At 44.7% G+C, this 22,743-nt stretch overlaps 1 protein-coding gene across 1 annotated transcript in view; it reads right to left on the bottom strand.

The window, feature by feature from the left end:
- Window positions 1-5,581: 5,581 nt before the first annotated feature.
- LOC111148161 (ubiquitin specific peptidase 39) overlaps window positions 5,582-22,743 on the bottom strand; it is a 27,944-nt gene continuing 10,782 nt past the window's right edge. Inside the window, exons 6-13 of the mRNA XM_022504604.1 lie at window positions 21,781-22,006; window positions 20,207-20,284; window positions 18,989-19,056; window positions 18,285-18,473; window positions 12,858-13,000; window positions 8,585-8,720; window positions 7,351-7,437; window positions 5,582-6,097 (exon numbers count right to left, since the gene is read on the bottom strand). Coding sequence (XP_022360312.1) covers window positions 6,050-6,097; window positions 7,351-7,437; window positions 8,585-8,720; window positions 12,858-13,000; window positions 18,285-18,473; window positions 18,989-19,056; window positions 20,207-20,284; window positions 21,781-22,006 — 975 coding nt within the window. The 3' untranslated portion in view covers window positions 5,582-6,049. The remainder of the gene's footprint in view (window positions 6,098-7,350; window positions 7,438-8,584; window positions 8,721-12,857; window positions 13,001-18,284; window positions 18,474-18,988; window positions 19,057-20,206; window positions 20,285-21,780; window positions 22,007-22,743) is intronic.

Raw genomic sequence — 22,743 nt, 5'->3', positions numbered from 1 at the left:
CACCTGGTGGCTTAGTCCGTTGAGTGGCTGGCTCTTAGTTTCAGCTCAGGTGGTGATCTTTGGGGTTTGGGGATAAAGCCCTGCCTCCCTGTGCTCAGCAGGGAGTCTGCATAAGATTTCCTCCCCCTCTCTCTCTGAAATGAATAAATAGATCTTTTTTTAAATTAAAATAATAAATAATAGAAAGAATATTTCCAGGGATTCCTGGCTGGTTGAGTTGGTGAAGCTCACAACTCTTTTTTTTTTTTTTTTTTTTTAAAGATTTTATTTATTTGACAGAGAGAGAGCACAAGTAAGCAGAGCAGAGCAGCAGGCAGAGGGAGAGAGAGAAGCAGGCTCAGGCGCCCCGAAGCTTGCAACTCTTGATCTCAGGGTTATGAGCTTGAGCCCCAGGTTGGGTGTAGAGATTATTTAAAAATAAAATCTTAGGGGCACCTGGGTGGCTCAGTGGGTTAAAGCCTCTGCCTTCGGCTCAGGTCATGATCCCATGGTCCTGGGATCGAGCCCTGCATCGGGCTCTCTGCTCAGCGGGGAGCCTGCTTCCCCAACCCCTGCTCTCTGCCTGCCTCTCTGCCTACTTGTGACCTCTCTCTGCCAAATAAATAAATAAAATCTTTTTAAAAATGTTAAAAAATAAATAAAATAAAATAAAAATAATTGACTTTTTCCTTCAAGTCAATTGCAAGATGTGAAATTTGGGGGATGAAAACTACGCACATCTTTACTTCTACTAGAGGTTGCATCACACACTACCCCTCTGTGCCAGCCACATGGGCTTCTATCCCACTAACAAACACGGGCCTCTTCTCCACTCCCACCAACCCTCAGTATTAGCAATCTCTCAAATCTTTGCTAATCCAAAATGTAAAAACAACCTCCCTGCTTGTTCTATTTTCCCTTTCTTCGGTTACGAAGTGAACACTTTTTTACATATTTATTGGCCATTTATATTTTATCTTTTGCAAAATGCCTATTGGGATTTTTGCTCAATTTTCCATAGAAGTATTCTTTTTTCTTTTTTTTTTTAAGATTTTATTTATTTGAGATAGAGTATGCATGAGCAGTGGGGAGGGGCAGTGGGGAGGGCCAGAGGGAGAGTGGGTAGCAGATTCCCCACTGAGCAGGGAGCCTGACCACAACCACACGGGGCCTCCATCCCAGGAGCCTGGGATCATGACCTGAGCTGAAGGCAGATGCAAAACTGACTGAGTCACCCTGCTTGTGAGCCCCGGGAGTATTCTCTTTTTTATCAGTAAAAATATATTAGGTATATTCTTTACTGTCCTGTAAGTTGTAAAACTCATCCTGTCATATGTCTTTTACCTTTAGGTTATGTGTTCCATGTATCTGTCTTTTCCTTTGTGATTTCTGGCTAAGAAGACACAAATTCCACTTCTCTCTCATGTGCTGGTCAGACCAGACAGAGCCTGAGGTCTCCAAACCAGAAGCCTGTGACCCCAGTTCAGACAGCAGTGGTGGAAGCACATGTCACCCACAAAGGCCCTAAAGCTTCTGTACACAGAGTCAGCTCTGAGCAGTGGTTCTAAACATTTCAGGCAACAGTGTCTATTGTCAATATCTTGGGTGGGTTTAAATCAACAAAATCTGGGCACCTGGATGGCTCAGTTAAGTGTCTGCCTTTGGCTCAGGTCAATGATCTCAGGGGCCTGGGATCAAGCTCCACATTGGGCTCTGTGCTCAACGGGGAGTTTGCTTCTCTCTCTGCCCCTTTCCTCACTCATGGTCTCTCTTCTTCTCAAATAAATAGATGAATAAATAAATAAAATCTTTAAAAAAATAGACAAAATCTGATCCTGGAGTTCCAGGATAAAGTCCCGTTTGGGCACCCTGCTCAGCAGGGACCCTACTTCTCCCTTTGATGCTCCCCACCTCATGCTCCCCCATTCTCTCAAATAATCTAAAAAAAAAAAAAAAAAAAAAAAAGACAAAATCATTTGTGCAAAACAAAGCTACAGAGAACACAGACTTAGCATTATATAACTTGCCCCATGAACATTAAGTTAGCGGCTGAGTTTTAAGCACCAAGCATTTATGTAGGGCTGGGCACAAAAAAACAGTTCCTATCTGCCCTTTGGGAACTAGAGCCTAATTGGAAAGACAGACATTAATCACAGAATCACAGCAGGAAAAAAAAAGGAACACCTCAGGTATGATTTGTGTTACCACTCAGAGACACACATGGTACTGAGGAGGTGTGAGAGGTCAGAGAGGCAAAGGAAGAGCAAGTTAAAAGGGAGAGAGCATCCCCAGCAAAGGAAGCAGATGGCAGAAAGGCCTGCATCTTATGGCCCATCTGAGCAATGAAAGGAAAGACAGGGAGCCTGGGACTGAGAAACTTCCCAAGTCCTGAGGCTGAGAGGCTAAGGATTTCCATCAAAGAGCCAACAAAATGTCTTCAGTGGGAAATCAGGGTATACGGGAGAAATAACTTGGTTAGGCGTGCGCTTTAAAGGATTGGTCTGGCAAAGTGTGAATGAATAGGGAGAAGCGGACACAAGGGGCGGAGACCTGTTAGGAGACCATTGTAAACGGAAGTTAGTGATAGCTTAAACTAGGATGAGAGTGGCAGAGGGCCTGTGAGAGGTCTGTCACATGGATCCTGGAGAATAGCGTCAGACTACAGTAAACGTAATCAGATGGTGACTCCAGCTGAAGCTGGTGTCCCAGATGTAGTGTCTTTACTGATGATACAGCACAGCCCTAGGTCCTTGGCCTGCAGCTTTAGCTCTTTTTTCCCCGTATCAATTTATAAAGATCACAAGAAATAGTTAGCTTTTACCTGGCAGGACACCTTCACAGTGTTGTCTCAGGACAATGTCAATTCTCCCCCTACCATCATACTGTTTGGATATCTTGGTCATCCTGACATTCCACAAAACATCACAGTTATCCGCTATGCTGACGACAGTATGATGATGCTAGCCAATGAGCAGGAAGTGAAGAGTACTTTTTTTTTTTTTAAGATTTTATTTGAGGGCACCTGGGTGGCTCAGTGGGTTAAGCCTCTGCCTTCAGCTCAGGTCATGATCTCAGGGTCCTGGGATCAAGCCCCGCATCGGGCTCTCTGCTCAGCAGGGAGCCTGCTTCCTCCTCTCTCTCTGCCTGCCTCTCCGCCTACTTGTGATCTCTCTCTCTGTGTCAAATAAATAAATAAAATCTTAAAAAAAAATGATTTTATTTAAGAGAGAGAGGAGAGCTAGCGTGAGTGAGGGGAAGAGCAGAGTGGGAGGGAGAGGGACAGCAGACGCCTTGCTGAGTGTGGACCCTGATGTGGGGCTCGATCCTGGAACCCAAACCAAGAGTCAGACAGTCAACAGCCACCCAGGCACCCCGTGACAAGTACTTTAGATGTCTTAGTAAGACATAAGCAAACAAGAGGGTGGGATTTAACCCTGAAACAATTCAGGGGCCTGCCACCTTAGAAGTTTCTGGGGATCTACAGCGTGGTCTAGAGTATGTCAAAGTATCCCCTCCTTTGTGAAAGTCAAGCTGCTATACCTCTTAATACTTACCACCTGCCCCACCTGCCTGGGCAGGTCCGAAGAAAAAGGGCACAGTGGATGGTAGCCTTTTTTAGCTTTTGGAGATAACATATACTACGTTAGGGTGTGCTACTTTAACTCAGCTAGAGACCGCAGTGGAGCTACTAGTTTCAAAGGGAGGTCAGGACAAGAAGTTTCCAAAGCTCAAGCAGTTAGATAGACTGCTCTACTCCTTGCACCTAAGGATCCAGGCTGGCCGACATTTTGAAGTGTCCTTGGCAAATGGGAACACTGAATGGAGTCTCTGGCAAGAACCACCAGGAGAATCACAGTGCAGAATTTCAGGATTTGGGGACAAGTCTATGCCCTCATCTTCTGCAGATACCTATTCTCCTGAGAAACAGCTGCTGGCTAGCTAGTGGGCCATAGCAGACTGAGCTCCTAAACACAGGCTAACAGGTGACCATGCAAACTGCATCTCCTGCACTCATGAACCTGCTGTGGTCTGACTCAACAAGCCCTAATGTTGGCCAAGTGCGGCTGCAAGCTACCATTAAGTGGGTAGTCTATTAAACCAACCTCAGGCAGGGCCAAAAGGACAAGTTACATGAGCAGGTGGCCCACTTTCCTTTAAGACCAACTCCTGTTGCATTGCCTCCCCGGGCATTCCTTAAGACCAGCTGATCAAGGAAGACGAAACGCAAGCCTGGTGTACAGACGGATTTGTACAAAATGCTGGTCCAGGCTGCAAGTGGACAGCTGCAGTACTTCGTCCCCACTCAGGGTGACAGTGAAGGAGTGGTGAAGGGAAATCCTCTAGCAGGCTTAACTGCAAACAGTATACTGGGTTGCTTACTATGTTTGGAGAGTGAGACAGCCAGAAGTTCAGGCCTCAACTAATTCATGGGCAGTTGTCAACGGCTGAGTTGGATGGTCAGGGATTCAGAATGAGCAGGATTATAAAACTGGTGAAAAGGAAGTCTGGGGAAGAGGTGTAAGGACAGACTCCTTGAATATACTATATAGATCTACTACACTACACTATATATACTATATACCGTATATATGCTACATGTATTACTATAGTAACATAATAAACATACTATGCAAGTACTTGTTTTGCATCTAAATGGCTCCAAAAGGCATCTGCTGCAGAGGAGACCCTTAATAATGAGGTTTACACGAGTGACATGACCTGCGAAATGCCAGCCAACAGCCTTTCTCCGGTGCTTACCCAGTGAGCTCGTGAGCCACCATGGCAGTAGAGAGGCTCCACATGGGCTCAACAACCTGGACTTCCCCATACCCTGACCTGAGCAGTACTTCTGCTGAACAGCTGATCTGCCAACAGCAGGAATGAACAGTGAGTGCCCAGTACGGCACTATTCCTTGTGAGCATCGGCCAGCTACGTGGTGCAGGCGGATGACATCATCTACTCTGGAGGCAGAGATCTGACCTCAGAGGACACGGGCCTAGCACTAAGTCCTGAGGAATCTCAACTTTTAACAGCCAGAGAGAGGAAGAGGAGTCAGCAAGGGACATCCTGAAGCTGTTAAAGAGGTAAAAGCAAACAGCGACAGCTCTGACTTCCAGAAGTCAAGGGTGGCAGCCACAGACATGCAGGGCTCCTACCTCCCTTTAAGAGACCTCGCTGTGGGCGACTGACTGCCATTAGCAGCTGTGTCTTTACATCACCCACATTTTCAGCCCTGCCACAGTGCTTGGGCTGAGGCCACACTTTCTCCAGGCTGGTCCTCATCAACAGCTGAGCTTGAAGAAAGCCTTTTCTGCTTGATTCTTCTCATCAGCAAGCTTTGCTCTGCGCCCCCCACTGGCCTGAGACTCTCAGAACTGTGCTGCAGTCTGAGATCCCTCCTGCCTGCCTTCCCTCCTCCTTCCCTCACAGGGCCTTGGATGCACTCAGCCTGAAGCCGCCCGCCTCCACACTTCTAGTTAAGCACAGGAATTTATTGCTTTAGTCAGATATTTTGTTACCTGGAGACAAAATGCATCCCAAATGACACACCACCCACAGGCTGACAATAGCCCAAGGGAAGGATATAAAATAAGAGGCTGGTTTAAAAACAGGAAAACATTTAATCCATTCTAATACACATCAGGAAATGAAGTGAACCACAGGAAAAACACCTATGATGGAAGAAGGACATTACTGGCTTCATGTTCTTATTCCTAGAACCCTGAGGCTCTGATATGGAGAAGACATTATCTTGTCCTTCAGATATTCCCAGAAGCCCAGAAGGAAATTACACACATCTGTTCCAGAGCTCTGGCCTGCTGAAGCTAGAGGGGAGCTAGACAGGAAGGAGAAAGGATCATTAATCTATAATCAACTGATCAGAGAACAGCTGGGTGACGGTGCAGAGCCACCCCAGGTGTGTGGGCCCCTCTGATGCCCTGGGGTGAACCTGAACCCACAAAACGGGTTAGCTCAGGGAATGTGCCAGTCGGCCCATGGTCAGCTACAGTTTTGGTATCATTACACCTTCAGCCAAAGCCTTGGGGAGCAAAACCCAAAACTCCTCCTTCAAGCCCCCTGCTGGTTGGTTTCATCATTATCTCGCCTCTTCCAAATCTGTAAGAAAGGAATACAACAGACACGTAGGAGCTGGCACTCAATCCACAGGCATTTACCACGTACCTGTTCTACCCTATGCGAGGGACAGCCCCTCACCCCACATCCATATTTTGGCTGTCCCCTGAAACGAACCCCATCCTCCTTCAGAAAATACCCCTTTGTTTGATTTTTATCTTTCTACCCATCCCCCTCTCCTTACCTTCTATGCCAAACTAGCTTTCTAAAAAAGAACTTCTAGTTAAGACTAGACATAGACAAATAGACAAAGTCATAGGCCACAGACAAAGTCACTAAAGAGTTATCTCTAGAATGGGAAGTGTCTCCATTCATTTTTATGAAGCTATAGCTTTTTGACACCAGGGAACAAGGTCATGAAAAGAGCAGGACACGGTGTGGCACTGCCTCTTCTACCGTCTTGAATCTCTGCGCTTTTTGCAGAACTTCCAACAGCCCTTGGTTGGGACAGAGCAGCCCAAGGTGCGTGAGCTCTGTGCCCCAGAGGAGCCCCTGTGAAGAGGACCCAGGGATACAACTGCTATTTTCAGTGGAACACAAGTGGCAGTTACTAATTATGATGACTGTACTTTGGATTTGCTGCACCTTTTTTTATAGTAAGATACGAAATGCTTAATAAGGATGTTTTATTTAACCCACTAAGCAGATATCAAAGGGAGCATTTTAAAGAGAATTCTGCCTCTTTGAAAAATGGATCAAATTCTTGAATTCAACATACTCAGTGTGTTTGTAAGTAAACTTATGGTGTGACAAGACAAAACAAAGCTATAGGTTTTTCTTAGTCTCTGTCTTCCTTCTTTGCCAGGTACCAGTGCAGTTACAAAGAGAAACAGAGATACTCTGTTCCACGAGCATGCAAAAAGCACTCTGAGGTCACAAAGAGCGCTAACTTGGCCTGGGATGCTGGGGAAACCTTCAGAGCCAACTCCTAGTTAGGGTCCTGATGATTCTGGGCCTCCTTGAAACCTCTGCAAAACTAACCTGGCCACACATATAACCTCCTTGCTCATTCATAAACCTTCCACGCTTCCCAGCCCTTCTCTTTTCTAGCAATCACCCCTGGGCTCTCAGGGCCATATAATCTGGCCCCATCTCACTCCTCCGAGCATCCCAACAGGTACCCAGCCTAACCAAGGGTTTAACTCCATCCCACTTCCTGCCTTCACCCACATCCTTCCTCTCACTGGCCCCATACCCTCTCTGTTCAGCGCACACCAAGTTCATGGCTAACCCACCTGAATGTAAGCCTCTGAAAGCGTGATCATCTGGGGAAGGATGTCAGTCACCTGCAGGTCTTGTAATTCATACCATTTGCCTGTCCCCTGCAAAAAGTATGAAGGGATGGGTTAGTGTGCTCCCTAAAACCAAAAGGTGTAGGAGAGGACTGCAGCAAAAAGTGAGAAAAATCAGAATAGCCATTAGACCACCACTCGGCAAGAGTCATAAATTAAGAGGGTGCATGGCTTCTGCTTGGCATTATTTGATTTAAAGAGATTGTGGGGTGCTGACTCTTGGTTTCTGCTCAGGTCATGATCTCCCGATGATGAGATCAAGCCCTGTGTTGGGCTCTGCACTTAGCACGTAGTCTGTTTAGGATTCTCTCTGCACCCCTCCCCATCTCTCAAATAAATACATTTTCTTAAAAAAGATACAAGTGAGCTGAACACACATTAAGCAGTTGGCATACTTTCTAGCGCACAGTGAAATGCTGGATAAACAGAGCTAGTTATTACTCAGTCCCAGAAGACTAGTCAAATTAAAACAATCTGTGCTAATAATCTGTGTGATACCAAATATAACTTAAGTACATGTTTCATCCATTTTTAGCTTGAGACAAATTCAGAAGTGTTTTTAGCTAAAAGAAACCTTTAGAGCAGTGCTTCATAAACTTTAATTACATACTGGAGGGTCTTGTTTAAAACACGGATTCTGATTCAGGAGGTTTGGGTGGGGCCTAAGTATCTGCATTCCTAGCAAGTTCTCCTCTATGTCAATGCTGCTAGCTGGAGAATGCCACTTCAGGTGGTAAGGCTCTAGTCTGGGACAGAGGTGCTCAACCTTAGCTGCACAGTGGAATCTCCTGGATAATTTAATACCATGCTGCCTGCTTCCCACCTCCAGATAATCTAATGCAATCTCTCAAGTCCAGATAATTCTTCATTATGGGGCTGCCTGGGCACTATAGGATATTTAGCAGCAGCCCCAGCCTCTATTCTAGGTGAAACCCAACAGGCACAAATTACACTGTTCTACCCTAACTGGCCTGGAATGGCCCAGGTGTCAGGATTTAAAAATCTCCCCAGGTGAGTACAACGTGCGGCCAAAATTGAGAACCACTGCCTGAAACTAACCACTGACGACTGACAGCCCTATTACTTGAAGAACAGCAAAGTCAAGGCCAAGACCAGGCAAACTGAAGAGAGCTGCCACTGAAATGCCAAAGGCACAAGCACCATTTCTGCCACTCACGTGATGAAGCACATGGATCCGGTAGGAGCCCTCCGAGGGCTTGCCGTCATGGACAATGTTGGCAATGAGGTCGTACGTGGTATTCTTGTGCACTGCTTGTACTTCCTCAGACAGGTACTCTCTCAGATCCACATTTCTAGTGATGATGACAATAAAGCCACAAGATCAGACAAAGGCTATGGAGGTCAGGGAAACAGTCCTACATCAATGGACCACAGAGCTACTGAACCCTATTTTAGGAACCCAGATCTAGGTAGGCCTGCAGAGCCTTAGAAGCCCAGGCTGGTGGAAATTCACATCATTTACCACAAGCATGAGACAAACTAGAAAGACTGGCTCTACGGGGAAAGCACACTAAAAAAGGAGGTCTGGCCATCAAAGATGCAGGGCCTCACGTCATTCAGATTAGAACTGGAATGAGAGCTTCTGCCGCTTCAGAGATACATGGCAATCTGAGCAGGTTACAAAGCCTAAGGCTCTTTGAGGATATGAAAAGAGTGTCATCATCTCCTCTAAGATGGTGAGGATTAAGAGAGACATGACTAACACACTGCCCTCTCTCGGAATACCGAGATATCTCGGAATACCAGTGTTCATTCGATGCTGGGTCCCTAGCCTCTGGCTATGGAAGGTCTGATGGCACGATTCTGAGTTACCACTGCATACAATCATTTTCACAATTTCAACATGGCAAAATGGGCAAACGAGTAGCTTCAGCACGGAAGGGGAATTTACTCAAGGTAAAGAAGAAAAGCAGCTAGAACCAGGCCCTGGAGAAGCAGCAAGATCCAAGGGACCTGCGTGACCTCTTTTCTGTTTCTGACACTGATTTTGTTTTTCCCCCTCTTTTGGCAGCCCCACTTTCTCTTCTTTAGATGACCCACCCTGGCTACTCTATAGCTTCCCAATTTTTCAGTTCTGGTTGCCAAAAGAAACTACTGACTACGTTCCTGCAACTGGGACTACAAAATATCTATTTTATTTTGAATACCTTAACATTCCCTTTCAAATACAGAGAAGCACTCTTGAATCTGGAATAAATCTCCTTTCCTGTTTTATGTGTTGGATTCTAACCATCAGTTGAAGCATAAATGTATATACCAGTTACTGCAAAACCAAGTGCTATAGTAAATGTCAACTATGAAAATGGGACAAAGACAATTGTGATGAAATTTCCTGTAGTTAAAACTATACAACAGAAACAGAGTGACCGTGAACATGCATAAGAGAGTGTATCATATTTCTAATCTCTCTAGAACGGACATGCCGTCTCACGTACTACCACTCAAGACATGAACTCCAATAATGTCATCCATGAAGGATTCACAAGAAATGCTAACAGCAGTCACGGCCATGGCCACTTTCAGATGGATATCTCCCTCTGAATTATAGACTGTGAATACATTGCCTGTCCAAAAATACAAAAACTCTTCTATGTAAACCATGTAGTAATAAACGAACATGTAACTTTGTTCCAATTACATCAGGGAGATTTCTGCGTGTTAGTGATAGCTATTTATTTCTGCAGCTTAACAGAGTAGCATATAGACTGCAAGGCAACATTTATTGTTAAAGATAATCTGGATAGGGGCACCTGGGTGGCTCAGTGGGTTAAAGCCTCTGCCTTCGGCTCGGGTCATGATCCCAGGGTCCTGGGATCAAGCCCCGCATCGGGCTCTCTACTCAGCGGGGAGCCTGCTTCCCCTCCTCTCTCTGTCTGTCTCTCTGCCTACTTGTGATCTCTGTCTGTCAAATAAATTAAAAAAAAAAAAAATTAAAAAAGATAATCTGGGTAGTAGGGGCACCTGGGTGGCTCAGTGGGTTAAAAATAATCTGGATAGTAATTGAAGGAAATCCATGTGAGTTCCAGAGAGCCAGAAGGCCTGCTGGCTGCTAAGAGTGGTCTTCTCCAGCTGCCTCTCCTCTGCTTTAACAACAGCTGTCCGGACTTGTTTATCCAAACAAGTCCTAGAGATTCTTCAGGAGTATTAATACTCATGTTTTCATGACTAAACCAAAACCGTTTAGTGATAAAAGGGAATGAATACATGTTAAATCATTTTGTTTTAGAAAACAGCCAAAGGCTCCCACTACACTCTTCTCCCAATCAGAACAGTCCAAGTCAGAGAACACCTAACTAGCTGGAAGTGCAGCTCTAATCCTGTGCTCCAGAAACCCTACCCCCAGAGGAGCAAAGGGCACCTAATCACCGCAAGTGTGATCAGTCTCTCAGAAGAAAAATTAGGTAGGAAAAGGTTCCTTTTTGGGAAAAGTGGAGACTTCAGGGGTGCCTGGGTGGCTCAGTCGGTGGAGCATCTCACTCTTGGTTTTGGCTCATGGTCTCACGGGTCATGAGATCGAACCCCGCATCAGGCTCCTTGCTCAGTGTGGAATCTGCTTGGGATTCTTTCCCTCTTCCTCTCCCTCCCCCTCTGCTCCTTCCCCCCGCTCACCCGTGTGCTTGCTCAATCGCTCTTTCTCGCCTATATACTCTCTCTCTAAAATAAATAAATCTTTAAAAAAAAAAAAAAAAAAGAGTGGCGACTTTAGCTAATCTAGAACCATATTACTCCAAAAGTAATTATAGTGCACTAAGCATTTAAAATGCAGGTTTCCGGAATTAGTCTCTAAAAGGATGACCAGCTAAGAATTAATCTTTTTCTCAACTTCTCCAAAGTCAGCTTTCCAAAGAACAAACTAATGAAGTCAGTTATCAAGCCTAAATGCAACAAGTAGCCAAATAAACATACTCCAGGTGCGACATAAAAGAAACCAATGAGAGAGGCCATTTCTGTGGTGACTGAGCAGGAACTATCATTGATGCATAGTCCTCCTTCCTCCGGAACTGCCCTCCAGTCAAGAGCACGCCCTCCTCCCAGGAACACACTGGTGACTGTGGCAATTCACAAGAGTCCAGTTCTGAAAGAGAACCCCACTACATGGACTTCCAAAGAAAGGTTCTCTGTGGTCTCACTCAAGGTAGCACAGAGCCGGCTTTCATGTCCCCTAATTTCACTCTGTTCCACAGACAAGATGCTAGTGAAGAACAGGAAGCAAAGTGTGGGAAAAGCAAGGAAGAGATTCTCCTGTAATGCTAACTACAAAGGTGTCCTCTCCTCACCCCCTCAACTGTTCTCAGATTCCTGATGATCATGGTAACAGGAAAAATAAAATGTTAATCTTGGAAGGACCCCGAGGGTTCATTAGTCCAAGCCTCTCATTTTATCCATGTCAGAATAACTCCAGAAGATATGCCAACAACCTGCCCAAAGCTAGAATAGCACAGCTCTCAGGCCTCTTTACTTTCAGATACTACCCTCTTCAACACTACCCAGAATTAAGAACTGGAAACATTCAAAGGAGAAAATTGGCAGTGCTGGTGTGGTTTGGGCAACTGAGAAATAGAGAGGGATGGAGAGAGAGGGGATGGAGGGGATGAGCATTTACACATTACAGCTTCCAAACTACTCTGTGAGGGTTTGGGGGAAAAAACAAAAAAACAAAAAATCTTACTGAGCTAAATATCAAGTTAATCCCATCATAGATCCACCCAAATCCTTCTCGACAAGAAGCTGCCTTGGGGCTCCACTCTCACCTAAACGCCAGCAAAGAGACCATCACTCCTCCTGCCAGTCCTATCATCAGGTTTCTCCATGTTCTCAGAGACATCTTCTTCAGAGCATGAAAAACCATGTCTCCTAAGAACTGAAAACCAACTGTCTACCCCCAAAAACAGGAGCTGAATAAATGAAAGCATCTGGTACAACTCCTCCAAATTTACATTAAAATTCATAAAAAGACAACTGCATGATAAGCTAAAAATAAGGCCATATATCAAAATTTATCTTTCTCACCAACAGGCAAGACAAAGATGGTAAGACAAATGTGGAACCTCCCCATTGTCTGTGCCTAACTACAGATGCAAAGACCGGCAAACAGACAAAAAGACCCTAACTGCTCGGGATCACCTTTGAAGCCAGGCAGAATCCCACCTATCCTGCCCAACTTCCATCAACTGTTTTTCCTACAGTGAAAGACTACACTGCCCAGCAAGCAACAGGAGAGAAGGTAAAAGGACTGCCTCGAGGTAAACATCTAACTTTGAAGTCCCTGACATATTTGTATCCTTCCAACAACCCTTAACTTACATAGTGTAGGTAGGCTCTGCTCCCAGCAACCTCTAAGACAGTCCCAAATGATTAACAATACAAAAATATGAAAAGAGATTCAGGCTCACTCCTCCTAAGATGAAGTGAAGCAGGTTAATACTCACGTAATGGGGAAGTTGACAATAGTTGGATTCTTCTCCACAAAGAAATTGTTTTTAGTGAATCTCTTAATACAAAAGATGAGATACGGAGGCAGCTTGGTAAGCTGGAAGCGTTTGAGAAAGTTCTCCTTGTAGGTCTTATATTCCTAGACAAAGTGAGAAGGAAATTATCAAATTAGTGCTGGAATATTGAGGTAGGGGCGTGAGTTTTGTTTTGGTTGGATTTTTAAATATAATTCGGCCTTGCACTTAAGAATTCAGAAGACGGGGCACCTGAGTGGTTCAGATGGTTAAGCGTCTGCCTTTAGCTTGGGTCATGGTCCTGGGGTCCCGTGACTGATCCCCTCTCGGGCTTCCAGCTCAGCAGGGAGTCTGCCTCCCCCTCTGCCATTCCCTGCTGCTCCTGTACTCTCTCTTGCTCTCACTCTCCCTCTCTCAAATAAATAAATAATCTTAAAAAAAAAAAAATTCAGAAGACACCTGATCCCAGAAGCAATGTGAAGGCTTAGGGACAGCCATTAACACTGCCTAAAAGACAACCTGCAAGCCGTGTTTATGCCAGCATGTGAGCACACTGCTGAACTCCACCTACAGCAATGTGGGTATCTGTTTCTATAGGGAAAACAAAAATGTCAGATGAAAAAGAGGTTTGTTAAAAACTGCAGAATTAAAACCACGAAACTCTTGGGGTGCCCGGGTGGCCCAGTTGGCTAAGTGTCTGCCTTCAGCTGAGGTCATGCTCCCCAACATCGGGCTCCCTGCTCTGGGTCGACTCTGCTTCTCCCTCCCCCTCTGTCCCTTCCCCAACGCATGTTCTTTGTCACTCTATCTCTCTCTCAAATATATAAAGAAAATCTTTACAAAAATTAAATTAAAATAAAACCACAAAAGTCTCACTGAATTCAAAATAGGGAAGGCCCTCCTGACCACGAGAGGTACACACCCACAGAACAAGTAATTCTTTTTTTTTTTTTTTAAGATTTTATTTATTTATTTGACAGAGAGAGATCACAAGTAGGCAGAGAGACAGGCAGAGATAGGGGGAAGCAGGCTCCCTGCTGAGCAGAGAGCCCGATATGGGACTCGATCCCAGGACCCTGAGACCATGACCTGAGCCGGAAGCAGAGGCTTAACTCACTGAACCACCCAGGCGCCCCAGAATGAGTACTTCTGAAGCAGTGAGGGACCCTGCACTACTGAGGGTGCCCCAGCAGATGTAAGAGATAAAACTAAAGAAGTCTTAGAAGAAAACATAAGGGTAAATTGTCACGACCTGGGATTTCACAATGGATTCTTACATATGAAAACAAAAGCACACACTTCAAAAGAACACCTAGACAGTAATTCACCAAACTTAAAACTTCTGTGCTTCAAACGATACCATCAAGAGAGTGAAGACGCAGTCTATAGAAGAGGAGAAAATGTTTGCAAAATCAGATATCTGATAAAGGACTGGAATCTAGATTATATAAAGCACTCCTACAACTCAATAATAAAAAGATAACCCAGTTAAAATATATCCAAAGGACCTGAACAGTTCTCCAAAGGTCCAACAAGCACATGAAAAGATACTTAACAGCATTAATCACCAGGGAAATACAGCTCAAAACCACACTATGCTACTACGGCACACAGATTAGGATGCCTCTCACCCAGAACACAAACAGTACTGAGTGTCGGTGAAGACGCAGACAAAGTGGAACACACATACACTGCTGATGGAGACACAACACGGTACAGCCGCCTCGGAAAACAGCCCGGCAGCTCCTCACTTGGCTAAACGGAAGAGTGACCACAGTTCAGCAATTCCGCTTCATAATTACCACCCAAGAGAAATGAAAACGCGTTCACACAACAGCCTGTAGATTACTATCTATGGCAGCATGATTCACAGAAGCCAAAAGGCAGCAACAATCCCAAATGTCCATCAACTGATGACTGGATAAACAAAATATGGTGTGACCACACAATGGGGTATTATTCGTCCACAAAAAGGAATGAAGGAGTGACACATGCTACAACACGAATGAACGCTGGAAACATTACACTAAGTGAAAGAAGCAAATCACAGAAGACTACACATTACAAGCTTCCACTTAGATGAAACGTCCAGAATAGGCAAATCCTGAAAGACAGAAAGTAGATTAGAAGCTGCCTACAGCTGGGGGAGATGGGGCTGAGAAGGTAACTAAAGGGCGATGAAAACACGAATGATGAAAGTGTTCTAAAACTGACTCTGTGGACAGAGTAAAAACCATCCAGTTATAAACTTTAAATGGCTCACTGTATGGTATGTGAGTTTTATCACAATAAAGTGGTTATTATCTTTTTTTAAATCAAGTTCCCCTGTCACATGATGAGAAACCTGAGAACGCTGGAAATAGAAGCTTTCCATCTCTACTGCACACATCATAGGCACACCTTTCTGGTAAATTTTTGATCACCTATAGGTATAAGCACTACTGGAAAAAGTATCTTTTTGTTGGATCAAGTAACATTAGTGTGGCTGAAATAACATACTGTACTGAAAGCAAAAAAAAATTTCCTTAAGGTTTTATTTATTTTTTTTTTTAATTTATTCATTTGAGAGAGAGCATGAAAGAGTGAGCAAGAGCATGAGCGGGGCGGGGGGTGTCAGAGAGAAAAGCGGACTCCGCACTGAGCAGGGAGCCCAACTCAGGGCTCAATCCCAGGACCCTGAGATCACAACCTGAGCAGAAAGCAGATGCTTAACCGACTGAGCCACACAGATGCCCCTAACGGTTTTTAAGTAAGCTCTACACCAAACGTGGGGCTCACACTCACAACCCCGAGATCAAGAGTTACATGTTCCCCTGACTGAACCAGCCAGACACCCTCCCTCCACCTCGGCCTCCCCCTGAAAATGTTTTTAATCAGGTAAACGCTAAGAAATTTCATTGCCTAAATCTGAATCTGTAAACAAAGGGACACAAGAAGCATTCATTTTAATCATCTCAGACTACGGAAGGATTTAATGAATAAATGATATCACAGCCTAACATACAAAGTTTCCTCAGAAGCTCCAGAAAACGTAGGGGAAGAATTTCACCATGGACAGCAGTACCACAATCAGACAGCAAGGAACAATTTAACTACACATCACATTGTAACAGCACTGCTGATCAACTTCATTGGTTTTAAAGTTTTGCTTGCATAACTTAGAAATGTGTTATAATTTCATACTTGCTTAAAAGCTATAGGTATAATGAGCTTATACCAAAGTTTATATTTATACTAATTCAAGTATTATTACAGTAAAAATAAATGCAAATCAATACTGATGACTCAAGGGAATCTTAATATTACTTAAGTTTGAACAAAGAGATAACAGGGACCAAGAATGGCATGACTGAAAGAGCCAGATGAAAAATCAGAGATTTAAAAAAAAAAAAAGAAAAATCAGAGATTAAATTCTCAGCTCTGTCACTTTAAACCATAAAATAAAGAAATGAGCTACACAAACCCTAAGGTCTCTCTTTCACCTCCCTAAAATGAAACAAGTCTAAATAGATTAGACATCTTAGGTATCACTGTTACCAATCTTTGTGCATGTGTGTGCACACACGTGTGTGTGAGTGAGAGAGAGAGACAGGCAGCTGCCACTGTCCATGGATATCCAGGGCTTGTGCATAATAAGCTTGCTTACAGTACCTGACAATGGACTTGGACATTGGACGGAAACAGTGATGGAAGTCAGGGAAAGCATGTTTTAGAGTGCTGGAGTTGCTGCCTAGTTCACAATTCAGCCTTTTCAAGGAAAAGACCCTGTTCACTGGGTCCCTGAACAGAAAGGAAACCTGATTCAAGAGGGCCTTTCGACTCCCTTCGGGAACCTAGAGCAGCGTGGCAGACGCTGGGCCTTGGAGATAAGGTAACAGCAGTCTGTACAAGAGATAATCAACAGGCCGCCACTTCTGACAAGCCCCTCGCTCTCATTCTGTCCTTCCCAAGTCCTGCTCAGTTCAAGTCTCCCTAAGATCCTAAGGGGATGCCTACCAATAAAGTTTCTCTTTTAATGAGCTTTTCGTTGGTATTTAGTATTTGAAAACAAAAGACTCTTAGCTAATGAAAAGGCAGAAAGGGTTTGGAAGGAGACATTAAATTAAAAAAAATTCTCCCAGTAAAAAACCAAAAGGATTAAAATTTGTCTAGCATGAAGAAAGGAATTAAACCAAGAAACAGTTAATTCAGTAGATAAAAAGACACTTTTAACTTCATAAGAAGTAATATTACAGGGGCGCCTGGGTGGTCAGTCAGTTAAGTGACCGGGTCTTGATTTTGGCTCAGGTCATAATCTCAGGGTCCTAGGATTGAGCCCTGCACTGGGTCCACACTAAGAGAGCAGTCTGCTTCTCCCTCTCCCTCTGCCACTCCCCCAACCTGCTCATGCTCTAATAAATAAATATAATGTTAAAAAAAAAAAAGAGTCATGTACAGTTCTCAACAAGACTTACTGTCTCCAGGAACCACTGTTCCCTCTGCTCCTCCCCACCCCTCACCCAGCTTGCAGGCCCGCACATACATGTGCGCATGTGCGCTCTCTCTCTCTCTCAAATAAATAAGTCAATCTTAAAAAAGAAAAGTAATGTGAGGGGCACCTGGGTGGCTCAGCGGGTTAAAGCCTCTGTCTTTGGCTCAGGTCGTGATCCCAGGGTCCTGGGATCAAGCCCCACATCAGGCTCTCTGCTCAGCAGGGAGCCTGCTTCCCCACCCCACCCCCACTGTCTCTCTGCCTGCCCCTCTGCCTACTTGTGATCTCTATCAAATAAATAAATAAAATCTTAGAAAAATAATTAATTAATTAAAAATTTTAAAAAAAGTAATGTGATAGTAAGAACAAATGATTGTTTTATTTATATTTTAGCTCTATTTTTTCCACTTTAATACTGACACTCCATTTTTTTAAAAGATTTTATTTATTTGACAGAGAGAGAGATCAAAAGTAGGCAGAGAGGCAGGCAGAGGGAAAGGGTGAAGCAGGCTCCCTACTGAGCAGAGAGCCCAATGTGGGGCTCGATCCCAGGACCCTGAGATCTTGGCTTGAGCTGAAGGCAGAGGCTTAACCCACTGAGCCCCCCAGGCACTCCCTGACACTACATTTTTTAAAAGATGGGAGTTTTTCCTACTTTTCTGAGTTTCTACTGTCCTAAATACCCCCTCCTTTCTCCAACCTACCCAGAGGCAGATGGTTTAAAGGAGCACAGAGAAGTACAAGAGAGGGCAGAGCAAATCAAGTTAAGAGTTGGGGTAACCAGCTAGAAGCAACCATAGAGTCTGGGAGGCTCACGACAGACAATATGCTCTATGGTAAATGCATTCCACACATGTGATGACTTCGAAGTATAAAAAGAAACTGAGAAAGTCAAGAGAGAAAGAAGCATCAGCCGGGGAGCTGTGCAAATGGGCTACCTTCTCCGTGATGCCGTTGAACTTGGCCAGGATATTGAAAAGCGGCACCTGAGGGATGATGAGCTGCTCCTTCTCATCCTTGTAGAGGGGAGCAGTAGGGAGATCCAGCGTCAGGTACATGAAGGTGGACTCCACCATTGTCTCCTGGTACTCGTCATTATGCAGCAGCTGCTCTTTTTCTTCTGCTGGCTAGAGATGAGGGAGAGGAGAAAGGAGGGAAGGACTGTGAGCAGTACAGAGACTACCACACACACACTCACACGCACACATGCACGCACGCACACACGGAAAGAAACCATGTTTTTGTAATATTTACTTCATTTTGTTTTGAACTGAATGAAGAGGGGGCCCAAGAGACTGGGCATTTTATGGGCAGCAGCATCACCTGGTCAGGGTAATGCAAAAACTGATGGGCTTCCATTTTCAGAGAGATTTACTTAAATACCAGACTATTTAAAACATTTTCAGATGACCTAGAAAGCTCACCTGAGCTTTCTGAAAAATCAGGCCAGCACCACCCCGTGGCCAGGCCACGTAACCAGCGGACTACACCCTCCTGTAACTCCCACACTTCGCACACTGGCATGACAGGAGCCTAAGGAACTGTCCCTTGGCCAGTGCTTCATAGCACCTCATCCTGGGGCAGAGGCCTTGATAGATCTCTAAGCCTCTCTCTGTCCAAGAGTCGGGTTCGACCCACTCACCAGATCAGGATGAGGAAGCTTTTTAGTGAAGATCCTCATGGACCCCTGGAAAACATCAGTCACAATAGCTGTACAAACAGAGATCAAAATGTAAATTCTGTCAGGTTGGAAAAGTGTTTCCAAAATACAGTCCAAACTTCTAAATTTCTGAAATAAATCAGCATCTTCCAGCGTAAGACCCAAAGGTCTCACTAAACACAGAAATACCTTTATAACATATACTGCCACAGTATCTTCATTATTACTTGTGTAAATAATTATTTTATGTCTGTCTTCTCCAGAAGATGCCCTTTGACCCTCCAGCACAGGGCCTGGACCATAAGAGAAAAATTAAGTGTGCCTGAAATGAATGAATGATTTATAAAGCCTAGAGACTTATGAATCACAAAGAATTCAGAAACAAGACAAGTCCAAAGAATTTCCCATAACCATATGCTGTGTGCAAAGGAAGAGAGAGTCCACTTTGCGCTAGACATGAAAGAAAAAAGCAGATTAAGGGACGGAGCCAAAGAGAACCAAAGGAAAGAGAGAAAGCACAACAGGGGTCTAGAATCCTGAGAGGACATGAGTTACAGAACTCAGAGGCTGTGCACAGGTTGAAGACATCTGGTGGAGGGCAGCACCAGCCCACAATTCCACAGGATTAAACACCAACACCAGCAGAACGGAGAAAAAGGACAAGAAAAAAACTGCATTCGGTCTCCAAAATCATTCATCTAGCTCAGCAGTCTCTAAGCTGAGAGTTTTTTCTGGCATTCGAGGAAACCAACAACTGATATGCAGACATGGATGTTAAGGGACACAGGACTTGAAACTGAGAACCTGTATGGACCCAGCCTCAATTCCCCAAGTATAGGCCCAGGGGAACAAACTAGCTTTCACTCTGCTCAACCAATTAACTGAGAAGCCAGGCGAACACTTAGTGAGCTCCTGCACTACCAGACCAGCAGCTGATAACATGCTGCGCAGTCCCAGTGTGGAACTGGGTCAGGGTTTGCAGAGCACAATTCCATCCATTTCCATGTATTAAGCGTGTCACTGGATTTTTAACGGGATTTTTAACTGGATTTTTAACTGGGAAGAATCTATTCAGGAATAGAATTTAGTTCATGTGTACATAAACACTACCCTAACTCAAAAAAAATCAACAGTTAAGGAGTGCCTGTAAAAGGAAACAAACAAAAAAAGAGCTCTCTTTTATAGAAGAACATGACATACTTTTCTTTTTCTTCTTTGTGCCCCCCAGCGCTGAGTGTAGAGCATTCAGAAACCAGGACAGAAAGTCAACTCCATCCCCTGGAAAAGAAGGAAGGGTGAAGCATGTCAAAGCTGAAAATCAGTTTAACCCAAACGGTGCCCTGGTTGGCATGATGCCACACTCCTGGTTTTCCTCCTTCCTTTCAGGCCATACCATCTGGTCCCCTGCGCATCCTCCTCTATTTGGCCTTTAAATGCTAGCACTCCTCATGGTCAAGCTCTTAATCTTCCAATCTTTACTTTCTCCCTGGTCTCTCTGACCCAACCAGGACATTTGATTATCAGCTCACTTCAAGCCTCTCACCATCCACCAAAAGCCAGTATTGAATGTCCTCTCTAAATCACTCCTCAGCTAGAATCGTGTTTTCAAAACTTGAGTCTGATGTCACATCTTGGCTTAAAAGCCTTCACCGACTCCCCACTGCTGTCAGGATATAACCCAAGCTCCTTCTAGTGGCATAAACCCGATGATCCAGTCCCTCCCACCTCCGCCCTCACACCGTCCCCTGGACTCCCAAGCGCCTGGCTACTGGCAGTCTTCTGTCTGTCCCAGGGACGTCCGTGCTGCTGGCAGTAACCTCTCTACCTGGAGTGCCCAGCCCCAACCAATCTCCATGGTGCCTGAAACTCAGCTAGCTCTTCCTCCGCCCTGACCCCAGCCGACCACCGGTGTGCTCAGAGGGGGCTCCTTGTTCCACGCTCCCTCCCAGAGCATACTTCACTTCCTCTACCATAGCACTCACACCCTGCAGTCGCCTTTTTACACAATGATCTTCCCCACTAGAATGGGAGCTTCTGGAAGAAAACACCTGGCTGCTTATCCACGTAGCTCTAAAACCTACTAGAGCAGCAGGAAGCCATGGTGAATACACGGACAGGAGGCAAAAGGACACTGTCTGAGATCCAGGTGCTAAGAGCTCCAGGGTGTCCACTCTACTCACATGGCAGTAACTAGTGAGTGGGACTCAGAGGGATGAAAAGAGTCAGAATAAGTCATCAGAATATCTGGTCTGCAACATGACAAAATGAGAAGCAAAGGTGACAAGCCCTTCAGGATTAGTGCCTTTCCCAGCCTCCTAGTTTTCCCTGGAACCATACGGTTTAGTTTACCAAGTAAGACAGCCTTTCTATCTAGCTGAGGTTTCAGAACTCTGAGCAGGGGAGGCTGATGAAAGAGGAGTGAGGAACTCAATCACACTATCAACTAAACACTCATCCAGTTAGTATAAGGTTCACTGTAAGCACAAGTAAATTTGTTCATCAAACTAGTTTTGTTGCCCTACCAGCAGAAAAGATGAATGGGGGCACCTGGGTGGCTCAGTCATTAAGTGTCTGCCTTTGGCTCAAGTCATGATCCCAGCTTACTGGGGCTGAGCCCCATATTGGGATCCCCACTCAGCGGGGTGTCTGCTTCTCCCTCTCCAGCTCCCCCGTGCTTGTTTTCCCTCTCTCACGATTGGTCATAAATAAATAAAAACTTAAAAAAAAAAAAAAAAAAGAAAAGAAAAAAAAAAGATAAATGACTCATTCGTTACCCTGCTTGGTGATCTGGAAGGTCTTCTTGCTGCAAAGGACAACAGCCTGCAGCATCTCATGGGGAGAGACATGTGCCTTGAAATTTCGAGGGTTCCAGAGCTTTCTCATCAATTCTCCAAAACGCTGGACCAACAGGAACATGATATCCCCCGGAGGACGCTTTATGTTCTTATAATTGTCTTCTTCCAGGAAGTAGTTCCGGAGAGGAGGAACATTAGACAAAGCCTGGAAGTCAAACACTCCAATTAATCCAGAGGCCCTGGGCCTAACCCTGGAGACAAGCTCTTCTACTAGAACTGGGCCTGTAATGGCCTTCAGGAGACAGAAGGAAATGCTCAGGATTAAAGTTCATGTTATAGAAACATCCTCTGTACTGTTTCACATAAAGTCCAGTTCTGCAGACACTGTACTGACGTAGACATGACGAACTTTTGTTTTAAGTTTTTTTTTTAAATCTGACCTTTTATTTTTTAAGATTTTATTTTTTATTTGTCAGAAAGGTGGGGGAGCACACAAGCAGCAGGAGTGGCAGGCAGAGGGAGAAGCAGACTCCCCCGTGAGCAAGAAGCCTGGTGCAGGACTGGATCCCAGAACCCTGGGATCATGACCTGATCCAAAGGCAGATACTCAACTGACTGAGACACCCACAAATCTCAAGATTTTACTTTTTTTTAAGCAATCTCAACCCCCAACATGGAGCTCAAACTCACAATCCCAAGATCCAGGATCACATGCTCCACCAACTAAGCCAGCAAGGTGCCCCAAGGAAGTTTAAAAAAAAAAAAAAAAAAGTATTCAAGTCCCTATCCACTGATCAACTTTTTTTTTTTTTTTTTTTAGATTTTAATTCCCAGACTCTTTTTTTTTTTTTTAAAGATTTTTATTTATTTATTTGACAGACAGAGATCACAATAGGCAGAGAGGCAGGCAGAGAGAGAGGAGGGAGCCTGCTTCCTCCTCTC

This window comes from Enhydra lutris, unplaced genomic scaffold (genome assembly GCF_002288905.1).
Source record: "Enhydra lutris kenyoni isolate GAN:26980312 unplaced genomic scaffold, ASM228890v2 scaffoldscaffold18, whole genome shotgun sequence".
Classification (NCBI taxonomy): Eukaryota; Metazoa; Chordata; class Mammalia; order Carnivora; family Mustelidae; genus Enhydra; species Enhydra lutris.
Note: the sequence above shows the minus strand (reverse complement) of the source record. Positions and strands in the feature narration are given on the sequence as shown.